The following is a 22,523-nucleotide window of genomic DNA, read 5'->3' as shown; positions in this document are numbered from 1 at the left end:
CACTTTTCCGCGCCATACATAGCTACGCTCTATATAAAAGTTTTTACGAGTCTTTTCTTAACATCCTTACTCAACTTCTCTCTCATCAACCCCCTCCTCCTTGTGAAAGCCTCTTTGCCTCGTGCAATCCTTCTCCTTACGTCCCTACTACTTTGGCCGTGTTGGTCCAAAACACTTCCGAGATACGTAAACTGTTCTACCTGCTCTAGTTTTTGCCCTCCTATTTTAATGTTTAGCTTAGCCTATTTCTTTCTAGAAAATCGCATAACCTTTGTTTTATTAATATTGATTCTCATCCCATACCTGTCGCCCTGAATTTCCAATTCACTTAGCAATGCTTGCAACCCCTTGGCTGACTGGCAAACTAAAGCTTTGTCATCAGCTAACCTAATATATATATATATATATATATATATATATATATATATATATATATATATATATTTATAAACCATGAACACAGTAATAACCCGAAGGTCGGTTTAGTAGGTGATGGTAGAGTTCACCCAGTACTAAGTCCGACGGCATGTGAAATTCACGCATCAGGGTAGGGGGGCCAGTTCCTTTCCCTGTGCCGGTAATGGTTTCCCAGGAAGATCTGGTACCCGAAAAATCACCCCCCAGTCAGCAGTCCAACGCTCTACCCCCTAGACTACCGCGGCATATATATATATATATATATATATATATATATATATATATATATAATGGGCTGACACAACATAACACAAATAGAAAAGAACAGACACATATAAAAGAACACTTACACGGTAAATTGTTCGAGCTTTCGGCCCTCTCAGGGGCCTTCTTCAAGAGAGACCCCTGAGAGGGCCGAAAGCTCGAACAATTTACCGTGTAAGTGTTCTTTTATATGTGTCTATTCTTTTCTATTTGTGTTATGTTGTGTCAGCCCAATTTTGTGCCGCTCGTATGAGTTTTTCCGGACAATCGTTATATATATATATATATATATATATATATATATATATATTTATATATATATATAAAGGAGAGTGTTTGTTTGTATGTATGTAATTTGTTTACTTTTTTGCTGTCATAGAAACAGAATTTTTCCAACTATGCCAGCAGGATACTTTTGCAAGAACACTATTGTATTCAGAATTGCCGAGATGTTATACGTAGAATACATCAAGGAAAGTCTTTTGTAGAAGAAAAATGGGCAACTTTGATCCTGAGAATAATATTTATTCATGTGACGCATCGGGCCGAGTCTACACAGTCCATCCTAACAACGCCGAATGTTATTTTTTAAGAATGCTTCTACATACCATTAGAGGACCTCGCTCATTTGCAGAATTAAGAACGGTAAACGGAGAAATATGTGAGACATTCAGAGAAGCTTGCCAGAATTTAGGGTTGCTAGAAGGAGATCAACACTGGGATGACTCATTGCGAGAGACCAGTTTGATTTCTCTTCCAGGACAAATCCGAATTCATAATAACCTCCTGTAATCCATCTAACCCAAAAACATTACGGGAAAAATATAAAGAATCAATGAGTGAGGATATACTGGCTAAAGTTCGAAGTGAAAATCCTACATTGGATATTACGTTTAACTCCAACATTTTTAATAAAACTTTGATTATTTTGGAGGAAAAGTGTATCACCATGGTTAACAAGACTTTAGTGGAACTCGGTCTTTTTGCACCTGTACAAGATCAACAGGGTGTATTTTATCCAGATTATACACGTGAAACTAGCTACAATGTGTTAGACTTAGAAGCATACATCGCGGATAAAAAGCCACTTCTTAATGAAGATCAGAAATTCGCGTACGAAACAATAATGGATCAAGTAGATAAACAAGAAGGAGGTATCATTTTTCTTGATGCTGCTGGTGGCACGGGAAAAACATTTTTAATTAATTTAGTTCTCGCTGAAATCAGGGTTCATGGAGAAATCGCTCTAGCCGTTGCATCTTCAGGTATTGCAGCGACATTAATGGAAGGAGGAAGAACAGCCCACTCTGCCCTTAAGTTGCCACTTAATATTTCCCGACAAGAAAATCCCACATGTCATATAAATAAAACAAGCGGCCAGGCACAAGTTCTTATAGAATGTAAATTGATAGTATGGGATGAGTGTACGATGGCTCATTAAAAATCTCTTGAGGCCCTCAACGCAACACTTCAAGATCTTAGAGGAAACTGCAGTTTAATGGGAGGAGCTCTGGTACTCCTGTGTGGAGACTTCCGTCAAACTCTGCCTGTCATTCCAAAATCGACTCCAGCCGATGAAATTTATGCCTGTTTAAAACATTCTGTTCTATGGAATCATGTCCAAGAAATTAGCCTTAAACAAAACATGCGAATCCTCTTAAGAGATGGGAATGCTCAAAATTTTGCAAATAAACTTTTGGAGAAGATAGATTAGTTATTGAAGCATCTGGTTTGATAAAATTGTCATCAGATTTATGTGTATCGATGAAAACTGTCCGCGATATGATACAAGCAGTCTATCCTAACGTTAATCAAAAGTATAAAAATTTAGAATGATTGCGAGAAAGAGCCATTCTTGCTCCTAAGAACGATGATGTTAATGAAATTAACAAGGAGATACTAGCCATGCTGCCAGGAGACGTGATTGAATATAAATCGGTTGATACCGTAGTGGATGCTGACGAAGCCGTCAATTATCCAACGGAATTCCTAAATTCACTTGATCCAGCTGGATTGCCACAACATCGCCTTATACTTAAAGTAGGATCTCCAATCATTTTATTTCGAAATTTAGATCCACCAAAACTCTGCAATGGGACACGATTGTGTGTGACAAAATTAATGAAAAATATAATCCAGGCAGTCATTTTAACTGGAAAAGGAAAAGGTGAAATAATTTTTATTCCACGGATACCTCTAATCCCAACTGATCTTCCCTTCAACTTTAAAAGATTACAGTTTCCAGTCCGGGTAGCTTTTTCAATTACCATTAATAAATCACAGGGACAGTCTTTAAAGTTTTGTGGTGTTGATCTAAGATCGCCATGTTTTAGCCACGGGCAACTTTATGTTGCTTGCTCCAGAGTAGGTTCGCCTAAAAATTTATATATTCTTTCTCCTGGATATGAAACAAAAAATGTAGTTTATAAACAGGTGTTAAATAAAAAAGATTCTTAAATTTGTATGAAGTAGAGTATTATTGTACTTTATAATTTTTTGTTTTTCTTTATGTAGTATATTTATATTATTGTTTCTCCCTAACCCGTGCAAAGCCGGGTATTCAGCTAGTATATATATATATACTATATGTATATATATATGTGTGAGTGTGTGTGTGTGTGTGTGTGAACAAATTTATCTTGATGATTCATTTTTTCATTAATTTTTTTTGTAAATAAATATTATATAATATAGTTTATATCAATATTATATAATATTTGTTAATAAAAATTATTTGAGATACATGCATGCATAAAAAGTTCAAACTAAACTTCACGATGGTGGGGTTTGCAGCGTTTACGTGAAGCGCAAGTGAACTAAACAAGCAGGAAATGAATTCACAAAAGAAAAATCGGCTCACTTTAAATTATTCTGTGGTCCCATCCACCATCATCATTATCGGGATATGTATATTTTTTAATTTATCCTTTCCGTGCTTACATAATATTCTGATCCAGGATTGCAGTTTGCTCGTTCCCTTCACTTGATGAGAAACTTACAGCTCTCCTTCATTTTATCAATTAAATTCAAGTAATTTGGCACTGCTCTCTGGGGGACTTTTTTCCTGGCTCTTTGACCATTGGCAATGCCACTCGATAAAATAAAACTGGAAGGAACGTTTAATCATGGAATTATTGGGAGCGAGAATTATTTGAAAATTGAATGATCATCCAGCAGTCGGAAACCAGATGATGCCAGTCACTCGTGGAACGCCTTCTAAAACAAGTCCAGGGAGTTCAGGTAAAACAAGGAGAGGGACTCGTCTTTGTCGTGTTTTCCAGTCTTCACATGTTAACAGACATACGTTTCCGTGTAGAAATAAAGACAGAAATTATATTTCCCCTGAAAAGCACAACAATAGGCTCCAAATGAATGGTGAGCCTGACTTAATTGACTCTTGCGGGAAAGTAGTGATCCTTAATGGTGTGTGGTTAATGACCCTGGAGTACACTCATAATCACCCGAAATGGTGCGCACACCCTCACCCCACGAGTGGAGTCGGCGACTCCGCCACTACGCTTTCATTCGGTCGTTCATCCGGTAGAGAAAGAAACGTCTCCCTTGATTTGGAATTCAATGCCCGCTACCGCACTTCGGCTAATTTGGAGTCGTTTGCAGTTCCCCCTGAACGACCAGCGCTGTCGAAATATAATATCCAATGAATTCCTCACGCGTTTAAACTCGAGCCCTGCCAATCGTACTCGCGAGTGCCCATAGGAGATTACGGGAGTGCCCAAGTGTGTGGCGTGGGGGGTCGATGGAAATTGGCCCGTTGCACACACTCCCCACTCGGCGATGGAATTCCATTGTTGAAATGATGGCCTTGTGCATGGGGTGGGGAGCGCACGGAAAGGCTTTTTGCCTCGGAGAGACCAAACTAAGCGAATAGTAACATGACACGATGATGTGTGAGCCTTTGGCCTAAAGTTGGCCCCCAAGGTCCTATTCCGTAATTGGCTAATGGAGTGCGCAGTCCTTGTGGCTTGAAATCGGGATGTTCGTGGTGCGAACACGGGCTTATAAAATCACTGGACAATCCTTGTTCGCATTGATGCGTTGCCACTACAGAACAAATTCTTTCGCAGCAGTATTTGCTTCGTTTATCTTTGTGTCCTCCTCACGGTAATGCCGAAAATGATTACAGTGGCAAAACAGCGCTCATAGTTGGTGAAAAAGTGCGTGTATTCGAGAGTTACCAAAATGAGTGAAGCAAGGAACAGGTAATTAAGGAAAAAGGGTTAATATATTTAAAGAATATTAGGTTGGTTGCATATGACAAATTTCAGTATTTTGTTCTTTGGTACATTTATACCAATATTATACTCTGTTGTGGCCATGGATAAGAGAATAGAAATAGCATATTCGACATAAAATAACGAGAATCGTCCAAGTATCAACAATACTCATTTTGAGTTACACCCATATTCTTGTTGTGCATTAACTGCAATAGTGAAACTGATATAATCAGGGATGTAAAATTACAGTAAACATTTCATTCTCCATTTCTTAACGAGTCATTTTGTAATTGAGCCAATCCAGCTCTTCGGACCAATTGCGCCGTCCCAAATGCCTGGTTTTCGTTGCCTATCTAAGGTAATGTGTAAACTCGGAACGCGTATTAAGACGTTCATTAATGACTTCCGTAATCCATCTGGTCCTCGATGCTAAATTATCATCTAGAAGGTCCGCCACTAACCTGCCTGAGTCGGCTTCCGACTCTCGAAAGCGAATTAAAACGGGCAGATTGTTTCAAACGTAATCGAGTTCGGTGAAGCATTGTAACAAGGAACCTTTCCATTCGGCTCAGATTGCGGGCTAACAATAAGTATGCAGAGCATGCCTGCGTACCTTGTGAACCCTGGATCGTTTATTGTTAGGGCATGTGGTCAGTGTTATCTCGATGATATTTTTGTCTCTTGCTATTGTTGGGCAGAGCTCGCGCGTTCGTCAGGTTCAGACCGCGAGGAAGACTGCGAGTGGCTTTTTCATGTGGGTTTTGAGACGTTTTGAGGAAATGAGCGTCATAGGCAGGATGGCAAGTTATAGATTTAGTAGCAGAGTTTAATGGAGTGATGGGAGGGATGGTAGCGATGGCTATTCGAAGGAAGGGAAGGTGGATGGAAGTGCTAAGAGCAGTAGAGGGATGTGGAACGCTGTGTCAGAATGATCGTTGAACGGGATGGGAAGAGGTAGGGAAAGGATATTTGCCATGGACATCATATATTAAAGTAGAAGTTATTGGCAAATCGCACCAGGGGAAAAAGTGTTTAAAGTAGGGCAAGAAGATGTGCAAGGTCTGTTCAAAAAGTATCGCGACCTTTGTGTTTTTTTCCAAAAATTATTTATTTATTCATGAATATCTGTTTAGTCTCCTTCAAAGTAATCCCCATTAGATATTATACACTTGTGCCAACGTTTTTTCCAATCCTCGAAGCACTTCAAAAAATCATTTTTTGTAATATTGTTCAGCTCCTCCTTCGATGCATTTTTTATCTCGTCTATCGTAGCGTCGTCCTTTGATGGGCATCTTCAGTTTCGGGAACAAGAAAACGTCACTGGGGCCCAGGTGTGAGGAATACGGTGGCTGCGGCATCATTAGTGTGTTGTTTTTGGCCAATAATTCACGCACGAGTAACGATGTGTGAGCAGGGGCGTTGTCATGACGCAAAAGCCACTTTTTGTTCTTCCACGAATCCGGGCGTTCGTTGCGGATTGCTTCGCGCAATTTGCGCGAAGCTATCCGCCTTGCAGATATAATAACTTGCAGATGATATTCCTTATTTAATGTTCTACCCTGTGACCAGAACTCATGATACATTTCGCCAATGCAATTGAATAAAACTGTAAGCAAAACTTTCACATTCGACCAAACTTGGCGCGCTTTTTCCGGTCTTGGCTCGTGCTGCAGCTTTCATTGGGTAGATTCAGCTTTAGTTTCCACGTTATAACCATTAACCCACGATTCGTCACCAGTTATGACCGTCTGGAGCAACTTTGGGTCGTCGCGGACAGAGTCATTAGCAATGCGTTGCTGTTTTTGGCATGAATATCGCGGCGACCCGTGTCATGCCCAAATCATTGGTAAAAATCGAATAGCACGAGCCAATCGATATGTTTAGGTACTCAACAACTTCTTTAACGGTGATTCGACGATTTTCTTCCCTTAATCAATGTTTTCGTCTGCTGTTGACTTGCTCGAGCGTCCGGCGCGCTCTTCGTCCTTCACATCCTCTCGGCCCTCTGAGAACATTTTGTACCACGAATACTCGTTGCATCGGTCCAAGATAGGTACTCCATATGCAATAGCCAACATTCGTAATGCGTCCGAGCACTTATTTTCGTTTTTGACACAAAATTTGATACAAATACTTAATCCATTTTTTGGAACAGGCGAAAATCGAAGACAAGCTAAAATACGTCCAAGCAAAAGAAATAAGTATCATACATAACGCTACAAAAAAATCAAATATACGTAACCCGCGAAAATTCAAAATTCGCGATACTTTTTGGACCGACCTCGTGTTTGTGTGTGTGTGTGTGTGTGTGTATATATATATATATATATATATATATATATATATATATATATATTTATATTCGAAATAGAACGCTCTTCGGCGACGCTTAAATATATAAATCACAGGTGCAGATTTTTAAAACATAGAAACACAAAGAAAGGACACTCACATATGTAGTTTTGATGTTTCGACGGCTCAACCGTCGTCATCCGAGGCCTTCTTCAAGTAAGACACTATGTGTGTGTGTGTATATATATACATATGCATATATATACATATATATATACATATATATATACATATATAAACATGTATACATATATATATATATACATATACATACACATATATAAACATATATATATATATACATGCATATATTATAATTATGAGGTAATCTACCGGTTAAGGTAGGATTTTGGATGGACATAATTACTAATTAAATAATTTGTGACCCCTAGCAAAACACAACCTCCTACTCTTCATCAGGTCCCTCTTCAGCTCCGAGTACTTTCTTCCTCCCTTCATCCCGTCCAACATCCCTATCCTGTTCCTTCCCTTTCCTCGTTTGCCTAACATTCTCCCAACTATCACAGTCTTCAACATCCCACTGCCGGTCATTACACCCTTCATCCACTATTCCTGCCTCCATAGGATTTCTCCCATCTCCCATAACGATTCCAATAGTGTCTTTTGCGGCTTTAGACAACCCTTTCTGGATATTTCCCATTTTTCTTCGATAGTACGTAGCTCTTAACCATCCTCCATGATTTCCTCTACCGCCTGTTTGTATTTCTTCCTTTTCAAACCATTTAATGCTTCTACATTCTATTTTCTAACTCGCCGCCTCCGCTTTACCTTTTTGAAACGGATGCTACATTTCATGACAACTAAATTGTGGTCCGAGTCCGCATCGCTCCTGGGAAGCTGTGCGAATTTATCACACTATTCCTAAACCTGTGATATAATCTAGCTGATACCTTTCCGAGTCACCTGGCATTTTCCATGTATACCTGCGTCTATTGTGGTGTTTAAACCAAGTGTTGGTGATGATTAACCCCCGTCTCCTGCAGAACTCAACTGCTTTCTCCCCGCGGTCATTCCTTATGCCTAAACCGTAGTCCCCGACCTCATCACCATCTCTTCCTTCGCCTACCGTCGCATTCCAATCCCCCATCACTGCCAAATATTTTCCTGCGGGAGCACACGCGACCCTGTCCTCTAACTGATCGTATATCCTGTCCACCTCTTCTTCCTTGTGGTTGCTCGGTGGCATGTATACCTGAATAATAACCAAGTTCGTCGGTTCTGCTTTTATCTCTACTAGTAGTATTCTATCCGTTACCTGCTCTATGTTGTCTACGCTTCTTCCTACCTCTTTATTTAATACTATTTCAACCCCTCGTTGGCTCTCGTCCCCGCCGCTGTATATTATTCTATACTGATCACTCCAGTAATCCCCGCTATCCTACCATCTCACCTCGTTTAGACCTAAAATATCTACAGGGTTCGTCCGGAAAATAAGTGTACTGATTTTTTCCCGCCGCTCCAGGCGCGCCCAGCACCGCTCTGACGGGCTGCGATTGGAGGGGGGTATGTTGGCAAGCGACGCTGAAAAAGGCAGTCGGCTCTGAGCTGTGGTGTAGTGAGGAGCTCTGTTAACGCGAACCTCCACGCTCGACCCACGTCACGGAACGCGATGCCGAAGTTTTTGGAGCAGCGTTATTCCATCAAATTTGCGGTAAAGCTTGGGAAATCGTCTACCGAAACTGTCGGTATGATTAACCAGGCTTACGGGAAGTCAGCCATGTCCAGAAACATGATCTTTCGGTGGCACAAGAAGTTCGTGGAGGGCAGAGAAGAGGTCGACGACGAACCACGGCCTGGACGCCCATCAACGACACTCAGTGACGAAAATGTGCGAAAAGTTCGCGATGTACTGAACTCTGATCGTCGTCTTAGTGTTCGGATGATAGCAGAGCAGTGTAATGTGCCAAAAACAATAGTGCACGAGATTATTAGGGAGCAATTACAAATGCGAAAAATTTGTGCAAAGTGGGTTCCGAAAGTGCTCAGTGATGATCAAAGACTCAATCGTTTGGAAATCGCGACACAACTTGCGGATCACTGCAAAAATGATCCACATTTTTTAGAGAACGTTGTTTCGGGTGACGAGACGTGGATCTTTGAGTACGACCCGGAGTCGAAGAGACAAAGTGCGGAATGGCACACCCCATCATCACCCCGTCAAAAGAAATCTCGCATGAGCAAATCTCGGATCAAGGCGATGCTCATTGTCTTTTTTGACAAAAGGGGAGTCGTCCACTACGAATTTGTACCTGGACGACAAACTGTAAATGCTGCATTTTACGTCCAAGTGCTCGACAGGCTTCGAAAACGAGTCGCCCACGTCCGGCCAGTATATTTCCCCTTTCCATCTCTCGCTTAATATTCTCCAATTTCCCTGTCCTCATCTATGTCCCAACATTCCACGTTCCTATTCTAACTACTTGGGCGTTCTTTTCCTGTGCCTTCTGTCCTGCTGCTGCTGGTTTTCACTTGCAAGGGTTTCGTGGGTTGACGACCACGGACCCTTGCCTCCCCCGCTGCCGGGCACGACACACGGCCGATTTGGCCGAGCCCCGTAGTTGCCAGGACTCAAAATCTCTGTATAGTCCATCATGTTAATCTTGGGAATGATAATTGAGGTGGTTTCCCGTTGCCTTCCTCAATAGTGCGTTTAACGTGACACCATCACTTACTGGCCGCCCCGCTGGGGTCAGACGCCATTGCAGCCGCCTCACTGAGGAACAGACGCTGCGTGGACTACCTTTCGTCTGGCTCCTAACCTTCGACGTATCTGGCGTGGGTGACCCTACCAGGAGCAGGAGATATATACACACACACACACACACACACACATATACATATATATATATATATATATATATATATATATATATATATATATATATATATACACACATCGAAATAGATAGGAGGAAAACGGATCGGAATACGCATAACCTATATGCATAACCTTTGATTTATTTGTATTGATTCTCATCCCATATCTGTGGAGATGCAGAGTTGAAAAGGGACTTGTTGTTGAGTACGGTACTGGATTGTATTTTGTTAGGGGAAACAACATATTTACGTGGTAGTTGTGTTCATTCAAAATCAACCTCAACCGTTAGATCACTTAAATATATATATACATAGGTATATATATATATATATATATATATATATATATATATATATATATATATATGAATATTTATATATACTATATATACTCATTTATATAGAAACAGATACAAGGAAAAGGGATAGGAACACACATAAAGGACGGACACAGTAGATGTGGGTAAGACGGAATCGAACGGATCACAAGAGTAAACATATTTCCTTGACCGGGTCTCGAACACCGGATCTTTCCACTTGCCGGGCGGATGCTCTTACTGCTTGAGCTATCGAGGGTGAACGTGACGGGGGCGAAGGGAGAGACCCTTGAGGGTATTCAAGGAATTAGTGTGGAATATATTAGTAAAAAGTATTGTTTCCTTGTAATGCTTAAAATCACTGGATATTGAGACTGGTCGTTTCTACTTTCCCTGCACATCAAGTGAACGGCGTGAAATGTATGAAATGGTCATCTTGTTTAAAATACAATGAATGTCCTTTTATGGAACTCAAGTCGAGATTTCCAGACAAGACGAACTTGAAGTCCTAGGTGGAAATTACTTGAGACATCCAACCTTTAAGAAAACTGAAATCTTTGCGTTGAGTACTGGTGAAATAAACGGTTTAGTATCTACCTTTGTCGCGTTCAATCTGGGGAATGTTTTTAAACTTCGAGACGCTCTTAATTGGCGGAGTCTAGAATAATAGAATCGTGAGAAAAATAGCGGTAAAAAATTGATCGACGTCCATTATAACTATTCAAGTGGTGTCTGGGAAGAGTGTTAGGATACGCAATAGGATTGTGTCGAGACTCTTTTTAGGGACTTAACTTGGGAATTTATATCCAAATCTCATATTATAAACAATAAAAAATACTGAATTACTGAAGTGAACATTTTATTCCAGGCTTTCCAAAGAAATCGGAATTTTTTTAAAATTTAAGCGAATCCTTGGGATGGGTACTTTTCCTGATTATTGGAGGAAAATTAAGGACAGCCGCGTGCTTATGTTATTCGTGTTTTACTTCGCACTAAAAACGACGAATGTTGTAGGTTCATAATTCAGCAGATAATTGGACGCGTTTCAACGTCGCTCTTTTATTCTGCGCCCTACAGGGTGACGCGTCATGGGGTATCCTCCACAAGACATCCTTTTGCTTGTGGAGAATGGATTTTCTTTTAGAACGCCAAATACATGAAATCGCGAGTGATAAGTGGACACTCCCACATGCGGGCGGAAATGTAAAGATATCTGTGAATTAAAGGTTAACCCGACGTCGCTGATAAATTCGTTGGAACCTTTTTTACCCATCCCGTCCATAATATTACTCTCCCCCGCTACGGGTGTATCTCCGCGTCAGAAGCTCGGTCCGACGTACGTCGTCCATCAGAACGAAGTCAGAAACGGAGACGCAGTTCCGGCCCGAGTTACGGACTGTGCTCGCCCCCCCCCACACCTGCCGCTCCCGTTTCTTAGTTTAAAAATGAATACGACTACATTTTTTTACACTCGTCTCGGGATTCCTAAAATCAGTATCAAAAGGCCAACCGCCAAATTCCGCATAATAATTTTATTTGGGCAGCATTTTGTCAGGATGTATGATTTTTGTTGAACGTACCTTGATACTCATGTCATAAATGTACCTACGATCTCTCTGGGCCCAGTGCAATGTTTTTTCATTGCTGGAAGTTTCAACTGGCAGAAAATGCTTCTGGAGAAACTCGTATAATTTTGGAGACAAGGAAAGAATCAGGGTTGGGGAGACATGGAACAAATCCGGCGGCTCTAATCCTGAAAACCCGTATTCGTGAAAAATTGAGAATGTTACGTGTGGTTGACCAGTGGTGATCCATACCGTTGCCGCCAATTGACGTTCTATGCGCACTTTGTCGAGGTCATTATTCTCATTGAATTTGTAGATACAGCTTATTGGTTATTGGCTGTGTTGTGTTTGTGCTTCACGTGTTATTGTCAGATTTAACTATTGCATTCATTTTATTTATTTTGCATTAGTCCGAAAACAGCATTTCGACCTTTACATTGGACTTTGAAAATAGAGACAACAATTTGGAAATTACACATACCCAAGCCCTAGGTGGAGGAAAATCCACCTTGGCGGGAATCGAACCCGCTACCTCTGAGTTGGCGGACGAGGATGTTATCCCGCCGCCACCGGGGCCGGCTAAAGTTTTGTTCGAAGATCCCAAATTGCAGGCTTATCTCATGCAGTGGAAAGGAAGATTACCAGTAATTCGTTGAAAAGTAATGTATGTTTCTTCTGTGTCCTAAAATCGGAAGAGAAAGCTCTAATGTGATCATTGTGTCGCGTTCTTAGTGCGACGAGACTAATAGGGTAATAGTCAGTTGTCGCGTTGGGGTATTCTCGCTCGCCTCCCAGGGTTGGCTTCGATTGTCCCCTCGCATTACTTCCCATCATTCAATACCGTCGTCGTTTTTCCTTTTGCTCGTCGAACTGCCTGCGGTTTTCCCACATATCCATTGCGCGCGTGTCCGTGGGCCGTTAAATAGAGTGTCGTTTTCCCCGCCGGTGACTTTCCATGTCCATAACCTTCAACCATCGTCTGTTTCCCTTTGCAGGTGCACCGTTCGGAGCGCGTGTCAGAAAGCCGCTCATAGTTCACCGCGCTGGCTCACCTTGGGTACGGGGCAGCAGTGCATAGACTTCGAGCACGTCTACCCGGATCGCATTCCCATCAACCAGATGACAACGGTAAGTCGCCGGGTGTGACCGGGAGCCTGCCAGTCCACGCATTTCGCGCGCACCCAGGCTGCACCGCCCCAACCCGCAGGCCTGGAGTCTCGGCTTTCGATCGCTCTCCCTTCGAGGCCCCGATGCCCCCCCCCACCTCTCTGTATCTCTCTCTAGAGCCTTCCGTGTGCTGCCGCCTTCGGGCCGTGTGACCGACTCAAACAACAGAGGGTTGACTTCGCTGCATCGGAGAAATTAAAAGAAAGTGCGTGCGTGGGTAGACGCGACGGTGACTTTTGACGGATTCATACGCAAATGCGCGTTACAATGCAACGCTTTCAAAGTGTAAAAATCATTCCGTTAAAAGTCAGTGCGCGTCATCCCACGCACTTTCTTTGAATTTGTCAAAGGTTAACACCCCTGTGTTTAAAGGTTGGCTTTAACCTCGTGGACTTTGGCGCAACGAGCACGACTACGAATGCTCGTGACATTGTACGTAGGGTGTTATGTCATGACATCATGTTCCTTTAAGGCCCCCAAAAATGTCGGAGTTCAAGAGGAATTCTCGGTAGCTTAACTGTCTAAAGCACTCGGCCGGACATCCCGGTCGAGGCCAATGATTTCCACGTTTTGAAATTATTGAATTGTCACCTCGGAGAAGTAAACGCGGTGTAAAATTTATTGTAATTGCTGGGTACTTTCCGAATAAAAGAACGAATTAGGCCTGGAAGGCCTAATTCTTCTTAAATGAGGGAACGTTGATTCATTCCAAGGCCAAACGGTCCTTATCGGGTATCACTCGAGGAGGAGGCTTTTGCGTGAGGTTTCCTTGTAGCAACATTGAGACAAAATGAAAGTCATTAAGTTTTCATTCAGCATAAACATTATAATCCCATGTATTACGTTTTTTAACTTACCCTCCATAAGTATAAAAGAAAAGGATTATGATGAAAAAATTCCCTCTGAAGGCCGCAGTAGGCATCATTAAAGGTTGCATGCGGACTGCTGGTCGTTTGGCGTCCGAACTGCCCCTTGTCTTGTTTCGCCAGTTGTGTCCATCTCTCGAGTGCAGGGCAGTAAGTTTGAAGTACTCATAATATTGAAGGGCAATAGACCGCCACCCTATTTCCGCCGCGCGTGTTTCACAGCACAGTCATCGCCATTTATGGCAGCTCTAGCACCGAGCGGAGTTTTCTTTAAAAATTAAATTTAAATTAATTAATTGAGGAGAAGGTTTGCCGATATTCCCTTCGTACATTAATATAAATTAGGTCCATAATCATGCATTCATTTAATTCATCTTATTTTTACTTGATCATTATGCCGGGCGGAATATTTTCTGATATATTGGTGGCTTTAAACTTTGGTGCCAGACGAATTTCCTTCAGTAATTGTTGATTATGTTATGTTCATGGATTGGCAGGAATTTTAAGTTAAATGTGGTTGTTATTAATTGGCGAAAATACTTCTGTAGTCGTTTGCATGAATACGCAAGTATTGAACAGATCGCTGCATTCAACCATCTTTGGAAAAGTTGAGGCCAAAATTTGAGTTCGGCACCAACCGGGATGTGTGGCATATTTTATGAATGCTACTGAATTTTAAGAACTGGTTGTTTTTTTAGATCCAATCATCAGTAATCATTATGTAAAACGTGATGTAATAAAAAAATGAATCATGAGTATTTGCAAACGCCCTTAGGATGTCCTTTAAATGTAAATGAACTTACTGAATGGCGGATGCGATATACAGTTGCACGAAACTAAAAAAAATACTCCTAAGACTGCAGTAATATCTCGCTTATCTTTTAACGACGAAATCTTCTGTAAAATCTGAATCCAGGTATTTCTTGGACTCCGGGTGTTTATCGTGATGTATTGTAGATAACTTGCCGCCAGCATGAAATGCGGGTAAATACTACCGGCGCTCTAAATCCTGGCGGTATACCTTAACCAGCTGTCATGGTAGGCCATCGGTCGGACGCTGTACCTACTAGATTTTAATTATCGCGCGTCTGAATACTTAAAAGAGCGAGGCGAAAAAACAAAGGTGTTCACGTGTAACACTAAGTTGTCCTCCTCACCATTGACCAACGATACCTGACGATATGAGCAAAAAACATTGAAATTGAAAATATCGGTATGAATACTTATGTATTTAAATAATGAAAGGTCACCACAATGGTATCCTTTGTCCCGTGATACGTGTTGTGATTCGATGTTGAAGATGGTCGCTGAATGATCATCCACTCCATTATAATCGCCTACGCGTGGCTACAGAAGCAACTGAAAGGACAATGTTCCACGCTTAATTAATCTTAATAATGCCTAATTGGTGAGCACTGGCGGTTAGCGGTTCTTGAAGAATGTGAACCGTCTCGGTGCCACATGCTTCCACTCCTTAAAAGCGTATTATTCCTGGAGACTGCGTGAGATGCCGCAACAATAACTTTTAACGGAGTCATCCGCTAATATGCATTTCAATGCAGCAATTTCAGAGTGTAAAAATCCTAGTCTAGGCGAATGATTTTTACACCTTGAAATTGTTGCATTGAAGCGTAATATTTATTTAAAGCTGTAATTGGAGGCCATATTTCACAATAGTTGGAAATTGGATGTACCGATTTTCATGATATTTTGGTCTTCATGACACAAGATATACAAAGAAGTGTTAATTTAATTGATAATATGTAAATGATGTAATGCTCTTAAACCCATGTAACATTAACTTGAATGAAATACGGGCTCTTCTCCAGTTCTGTTGATGGAGCAAGATCAGCGGAGAAAATACTCCCGAGAAGATACCGTAGGTAACGACGGCAGGTGGTTGGTTCAATCTCGTCATAAAATGTTTCCTTTATATCCTATTCATCTGATATAAATTCTCATGGCGAAGAGGAGATTTCTCTTTCCCTAAGGCTGCCTTCTACCCATTACTGGATGAATATACCTACATCCGTAGATAACTGGCGAACCTACATGATTTCATTACAGATGCAAATGTATTCATGATTCATATTCATTTTCTCTGATAAAATGGCGAGACATTTTATGTTTCACTTATAAAGTCCGGTATAGGGCTGTAAGATAACCTTAGTGGATCAAGTTCACTCATATTTTCTTGGGAATTAACGGCATGAAGTCGATGAATATTGTGTTAATTGTGGTAATTGCACCTTATCCGTGACTTCACTCATTTCGGCCTCCGAGGAAACTTGAGCACAAGGAATAACAAAAAGGTTTTTATGTATGAAAAAGTTTGTTTGGTCTGTTTTGTTACACCGTCTTTGTTAACATCGTGAAAAACCACCTCGCCCAGCGACTCGGTCTCCAAGCGATTATGTACGCCGCCACTTTCCGTCCCAACTTCTTATAGGATAATTCCCTCATTATTAATTTGATCTCAACGCTTATCAACTCCGCCGCATTAAATGGAGCATGTTTTGTTTCTAACCGTGATGAAATTTACGTGAATTATTGGGAGCTCTCAATGAAATTATCCGAAAGAGGTGGGAGTAACTTTGTCGCGGTCATCTGGTTGCCTTCGAGCATCCGGCCACCGTTGGAATTAGTTAGAGCGATGTTCCGGGACAACGCCTCCCGCTGCCGGTAGGAGCACATTAAGCCTCAGCAGTGAGTTAAGTGAAAGATAATTTGGAATGCGGGAAAAGATGGAGGGAGATTGTGGCTATACATACATAATTTACTAATTGCCATGAGTCGCCGGGACAACGGGGGAGCGGTTTGTTCACCTGCGTGGTCACCGGCTGGAAGCCCGGTATTTCCGTCGAAATTCATCCATAATTGCGGGCCGTGGTGGACAGGGTGGTGGTGGTAGTAGCAAGCCAGCCGCGAAACTCCAAAGGTCTCGGGTTCGAGCCGTGTCCTTTTTCGTGTATTTTTGTCTTTCCTTGAATTAGATACCTTAAAGGCTGCATGATGCGATTTAACCTTATCCCAAGAGCTCTTAAGACTTGACTGACTGATAGTCCTCTTAACCGAAAGAATTTCAGAGTCCTCTCGGCAGTACCGCTTTAATAATGGAATTAACTGGCCATGAGGAATGAAGCATTATGGACGCAGAAACCTTCAAAAGTTCACATGAAAGGCTTAACAGGAGTGGTGTAACGTTATTTTTGTTTTAAAGTCGATAGCTTCTGTCTTTCGACCATACTGACCGGGAAACATGATTCGCCCTCGAAATATCAAAGGCTATCACGTTCCCGTTTCGATCTACTGCCAGGAGGTTTGTGATGCTGAACTTTATTCTTCATGTAAATCTGGAAAATGCCAATTTTATTATTTGTTGGTTTGTCATGTGAAGTACCTTTTGGTTGGACAAAGACTTACTTTCTCAAACTTGCTAACAACACAACCTTATGTTCCACACTACTGTAAACTGTTCGTCAAATCCATCCATTTCCCAAAGCATCCTTACTTCGTGAGAGTGCTTTCGCCTTCCTGTGCAGCGCACCCATTCCACCTATCCTCTCGTGCCTCTCCATATCCTCGCGCTGCATCTTCCACCATGCTTCTTTCGCCCTATTATTATCTCGCCTCATCATATTATTCATCTCTTTGAACTTGCTTCTTCTTAATTCTGTGTTCACATTTCCTTCTTTCGTCTATCTTCCTAATATCACGTCGTTAATCCAAGGTTTCCGAGTCATGTTACAACTAGCTGTTCCTATAGGTGTGTTTGCGGTTTTCGATAAGTATCCCTTTTTTATCCATAATTCTAACTATGTAAGTCCCTATTCCGATTGATTTGGTCCTCTTAAATGTGTTTTTTTCTCTGTTGCTATTGTCTTTTCCCTTAAAAAATATTTCGTGTAACGATGACCGCGGAAGGCTTGCCTCTGCCCCTCTCCCCCAATGATCATTGCTCCCGCCTGCACAGCTCTTGTGACCGCCAGAACGGACCAGCCCTTCCACCGCGTCAATGTCCATGGAAAGAGGGAAAGACCAATGGAATGAAGGAATGCTCAATAGTTATTTGTAGGTGTGTTATTACAATTAAATTCGGAATTTAAATTTACTTTTTTCGAAAAACCGATTAAGATAACTCTTTCACGTGCAATTATTTATGGACATGATCACAATAATTGGAAAATATTGGTCGAAGTTTTAATTTCTTATTTTTTTATATTTCAGTCATCTTCGATCAATGTTTAATTTACTGTCGCGTCCTGTGAATCAATTCTTTCCTCATGAAATCACAGCCCTCAGTTAGTAAACGAATAACCCGCCCTAAACTAAATCCAAAGAAACTGCGGGAGATGCCGCTGCAGTAACTTTTAACGGAGTGCATTGAACTTATTAGCCCTTGTTGTCCCCCAAAACCGAATTCTACTGTCATTTGTCAGCAAATTTTTACTCCCCATCCCTTAGCCACAGTGCTGCAAGGGGAATATACCACGAGCATTGCGGTTGTAGTGATTACGAGCGGCGGCGATCGCTAGCGGCATTGGGGACGGATGGCCGTCGGAAGGTCGCCGGAGGAGAGAAACCTCCGTGTCGCAATCAGTCTCTTCGAATCGGAAGGCGCCCGCGTAGCAGCGGCAGTTAACGCCCCATCCGACGGCCGGAGTGCTGGTGCACTCAAAAGTGGTTTCCACGAGCACCGTCTTTGCGTCGGCGACATATTTCCGGGTGTTCTCTCGGTTCCATTCTTGGGAGAGCAGGTCGACACTTATGATCCAGATGGCGCCTCGATCTTCGCAGGTGTGGATCGCGTGACGAGCTCGAGTTGTGTATAAACTAGGAATGCCAGCGAATGACTGAAACGCGAATGTGAACGCCGCGGCGTTGTTACGTTTGCTTGGTTGGCTGGACCCGTTTCGTTCCCCGTGGCCATCCCTTGGCTTTTTAGAACTCCGCCCGCGCTTCACTTTTTTTCAACTTTTTTTTACGTCCATGCCCATGGTGCCTCGTGTTTATCGTGGCCAATCCGCCATGCCCACCCTGCACCTCGTCCAGTCTTCAGCGATGGGTCTTTTATTTGCTGCGATGTATGAGAACGCAACCACCAAATAAAACAGACGTGAATCATGAAAAACCCGTGCATATAACACTTGACCCCCATATACGACAGGGTGTGAACAAATCCGTGTCGCTTAGGTTGGTGTTGATATGCCACTGAGAGCAATAAATACTACATTTTTACATTCCAGGTGGTTTCGTATTATTTTGCAGGATATATCGATGAAGGTGACGCCATTCTGTTTGAGTCGCCGTCATATTCTTTACGGACGGAAACTAAATATTTTTGGGAGCTATTTTGAATCAACCAAAATGGGAATTTCTAGAAATTCAAGCAAATGTTTTGTCGCAGGAAGCAAAGGTGTTCTTATTTATTTAAAATGTTGAGCGGTGATTTAAAAATTTTTTATCAAAAATCACCGCTTGTTTGGTGAAAGAAGTATGGAGCATCGATACGCAGCGTAGCTTATTCCATTAGATAAATTTGCCCTTGATTGTTTTGGAGTGTATAGGATATGACATTCAAATTTTCGCCTGATAACTATACGTTTCGAAATCCATGTGTGCAAAGATTCGAAGCTTAAAAAAATTCCCGATTTCCCACATTTCTCCGTTTGATGTCCACTGGTCCTTCGTTTGAATCACCTGGTGTTCACATCTCACGCTCATGACGCTGGTTCATTTGAATTTGAGTGCAACAACACTGCGTTTGGTAGAAGACCAATCAATTCGAGCGTTACGGATGTAAATATTAATTCTCAGGAGAGAAAAATGTTATCATTAGTTGCGATCCAAAGTATATTTTTTTCTTTTAATTGATCTAGATGGATAAGGTTGGTCGCGTATACATTTTAGGTCCAGCTGTATGGGTGTGTTTGGCCATGAAATGCCTTGATTTGTGGGAGAAGATAAGGCCACTTCTCCAAGTTGAAAAACTGTTTCCTCCATATTTTTTGGTTCTCGTTTTCATGATTAGCATATTTATAATTAACTGCAGAGTATTAAATTCCTCAGTGACTATTTGATTTAATTGAATAGCATAAGGAAGGAGATTTTCTTGGTCGTTATGCTTTTTCACCACCTCCACAGTGATCCTTCCGAAAAAAATAGGATTAGGATCTTTTCGAGTTTTGGCCCGAGATCCAAACTCTTAATTAATCGTGGCTGCTTAAGTATGACACGAATTCCAACAGGTGGGGAAGACCATTCGACAACCCGAGTAATTTTCGCACGCCGGATCGGAGAAATTCTGATACGTCTCCGATATAAATGCACGCACGTACCACCCAATATCGGCACACACGCCACCCAATCACGTTTTTTGTCCATGAAATCGATTTTCTTAAATTCTGCAGGGGCAATTTATAAAAAAAATCAACGGTAATAATTCATAAAAATGGTAGAACCAAAATTTACAGGTCGTCAAGAATTCGAACTTAAATAATAAAATCATGAAATCATGTCAGTGTAGATCGTTGAACACGTAAAGATTACCTTCAGTGCCACTTGCATTATCAACATTTTATTAAATTCATAGCCAGTAATCATATTAGTCGTGATAGTTACTTTTCTACTACTGCTATTCGCTATTTGGAGACTTGGCATGAGTCGTGTGTCTAATCTTCAGTGAAAAGAATCGCGTTACGTGACCAAACGGCCATCGCATTCGTAGCAAATGTACGATTGCCTCTCCCATTCGTTTATTCACCACGAGTCTTGAAAGAAAGTAGTCAATAATGACTCGTGCATTCATGAAAACGTGCTCTTGCTACTTGATCATTTGGAAAAATCATTCGCTTACATTTACAGCCATAGTTGAGCTTTCGTAGAACTTCTTCTAGTCGAAATCGCTCTGGAGGTTGGTTTCCAGTGCCGGCGTCCTCGACCACGGTCCGGGGATCCAGTTGTTGTCCATCACCCTTCCCCGAGGTGAGAGAGGCTGCATTTTGGCATTTGGAGAAAGTGCGTGGGAGGGGCTTTGCTAATAGCCTCTCTGAGGGATGAGACCAAACTATTCGTGCTGAAAGTACTCGGCGTTGAGGCGCCCTTTCCCCGAGGAAATCGTGAGCCAACTCCTCCATTGAATCTTTCTAGCTTGGCAGCGGTGGAAATTTTCGTGAGATAGCAGCACACTACTTAAGCGGATACATTTGACTTCCCGTCTTAAGGAAATAATTGCTAATTTTGCTCCCGTAGCTAAGCTGCTCTCTACACTGCTGTAGTAACCGTTTATTGAATTACGCTTCGTGGAAGATCTTCGGTGTCCGTCATTAACGTCTGCATGGGAAATTTTCCGAGAATGTTCTCAATATGTTCAATAGATTCACGCGATATGTTGTGGTAGTTCCTCATTATGAGAAAAACAAATTTGCACTTTTCCCTAGATTTAAATCTGTGGAAAAGTGCAAATTTATTTTTCTCATAATAAGAATGCTCTCGGTCTTGACTGAATTCCGAGCTAGGATCCGTCATTGTATAGGGTGGGTACTTGGTTGGATAGTGTGGCGAGTCTGTGAATTGATGAAGCCACAGGTTCTCTTTTCACATTGTTGGGAAGTTTTCCGTCCTGCAGTACGTGTGGTATTTACGCTGTAAAGTGTACCCTAATGTCGGCGTGCCTTAAAGACCCCGGTGTGATTTCGATATGCCCAGCTTTTCATGATCTCCTTGAGAATTCGAATATTAGAATTTAAAATATTAAGTGTTCCGGATTGATCTGAGCATGCACTTTTTCATGTTCTTACTCCTAAATACATTCCATCACTCGCCAGGCTCATGGGCAGATACTTAATGTTGAGTAAGTTTAATTTTTGTAAATCGGAACTTTTATCGTCCATCCGAAGTTTTAGTTTGCACTAGGTTACGTGAAAAATGTTTTGAAGTTATTTCTGAAGCTCGACTGCGTGTTCAGTAATGTTAAATATTGAAGTTTTAATGGAGTTAAAAGTTTGAGATTAGTATTAGAAATTTAAAAGCGAACATATAATTGTGCATTAGGCGACTCAAATTGGAATGAAGGAAGAAGGGAGGATAGGGTTTCTGGAACTCCGGACGTCACTTCATTACTTCATCATCACGTAGCCTCTTTTTGCTGTACGAAATCGGCTTATTTTGTTCTATCACTCACGTTGAAATTATAGGACCGGTTGACGCGTACCATGGGATACGTTTTGACTGATTATTTATTGTTCGCCTCTATTAAAGATAATGCTTTGGTTTCCGCTTTGACTTGTGAGCTCATATAACGGAAGTAATCTACGAGAGTGAAGTACCATTGCGGGAAGAATAGCATCACAATGTATGTGAGAATAGTTTACAGCTGTTTAAAAATGTTGAAGTTTAAACTATTAAATTTTGGCGAAAATGTACGATAAGTCCATCGCAGTGAAGATTCATTTTTCTAATTTTTATCAACCCATAAGCAGTAATAAATGTAAACATAATGCT

The 22,523-nt window shown here is 41.5% G+C and overlaps 1 protein-coding gene across 3 annotated transcripts in view; it reads left to right on the top strand.

Annotated features, from left to right (window-relative positions):
• The window catches only part of PlexB (plexin B), a 555,538-nt gene that overhangs the window by 406,701 nt on the left and 126,314 nt on the right, over nt 1-22,523 (top strand). For all 3 annotated transcript variants that reach the window (XM_071586490.1, XM_071586489.1, XM_071586491.1), the window contains exon 5: nt 12,984-13,116. In XM_071586490.1, the coding sequence (XP_071442591.1) occupies nt 12,984-13,116 (133 nt within the window). The remainder of the gene's footprint in view (nt 1-12,983; nt 13,117-22,523) is intronic.

This window comes from Hetaerina americana, unplaced genomic scaffold (assembly GCF_022747635.1).
Source record: "Hetaerina americana unplaced genomic scaffold, ioHetAmer1.1.p SCAF_23, whole genome shotgun sequence".
In the NCBI taxonomy this organism is placed as follows: Eukaryota; Metazoa; Arthropoda; class Insecta; order Odonata; family Calopterygidae; genus Hetaerina; species Hetaerina americana.
Note: the sequence above shows the minus strand (reverse complement) of the source record. Positions and strands in the feature narration are given on the sequence as shown.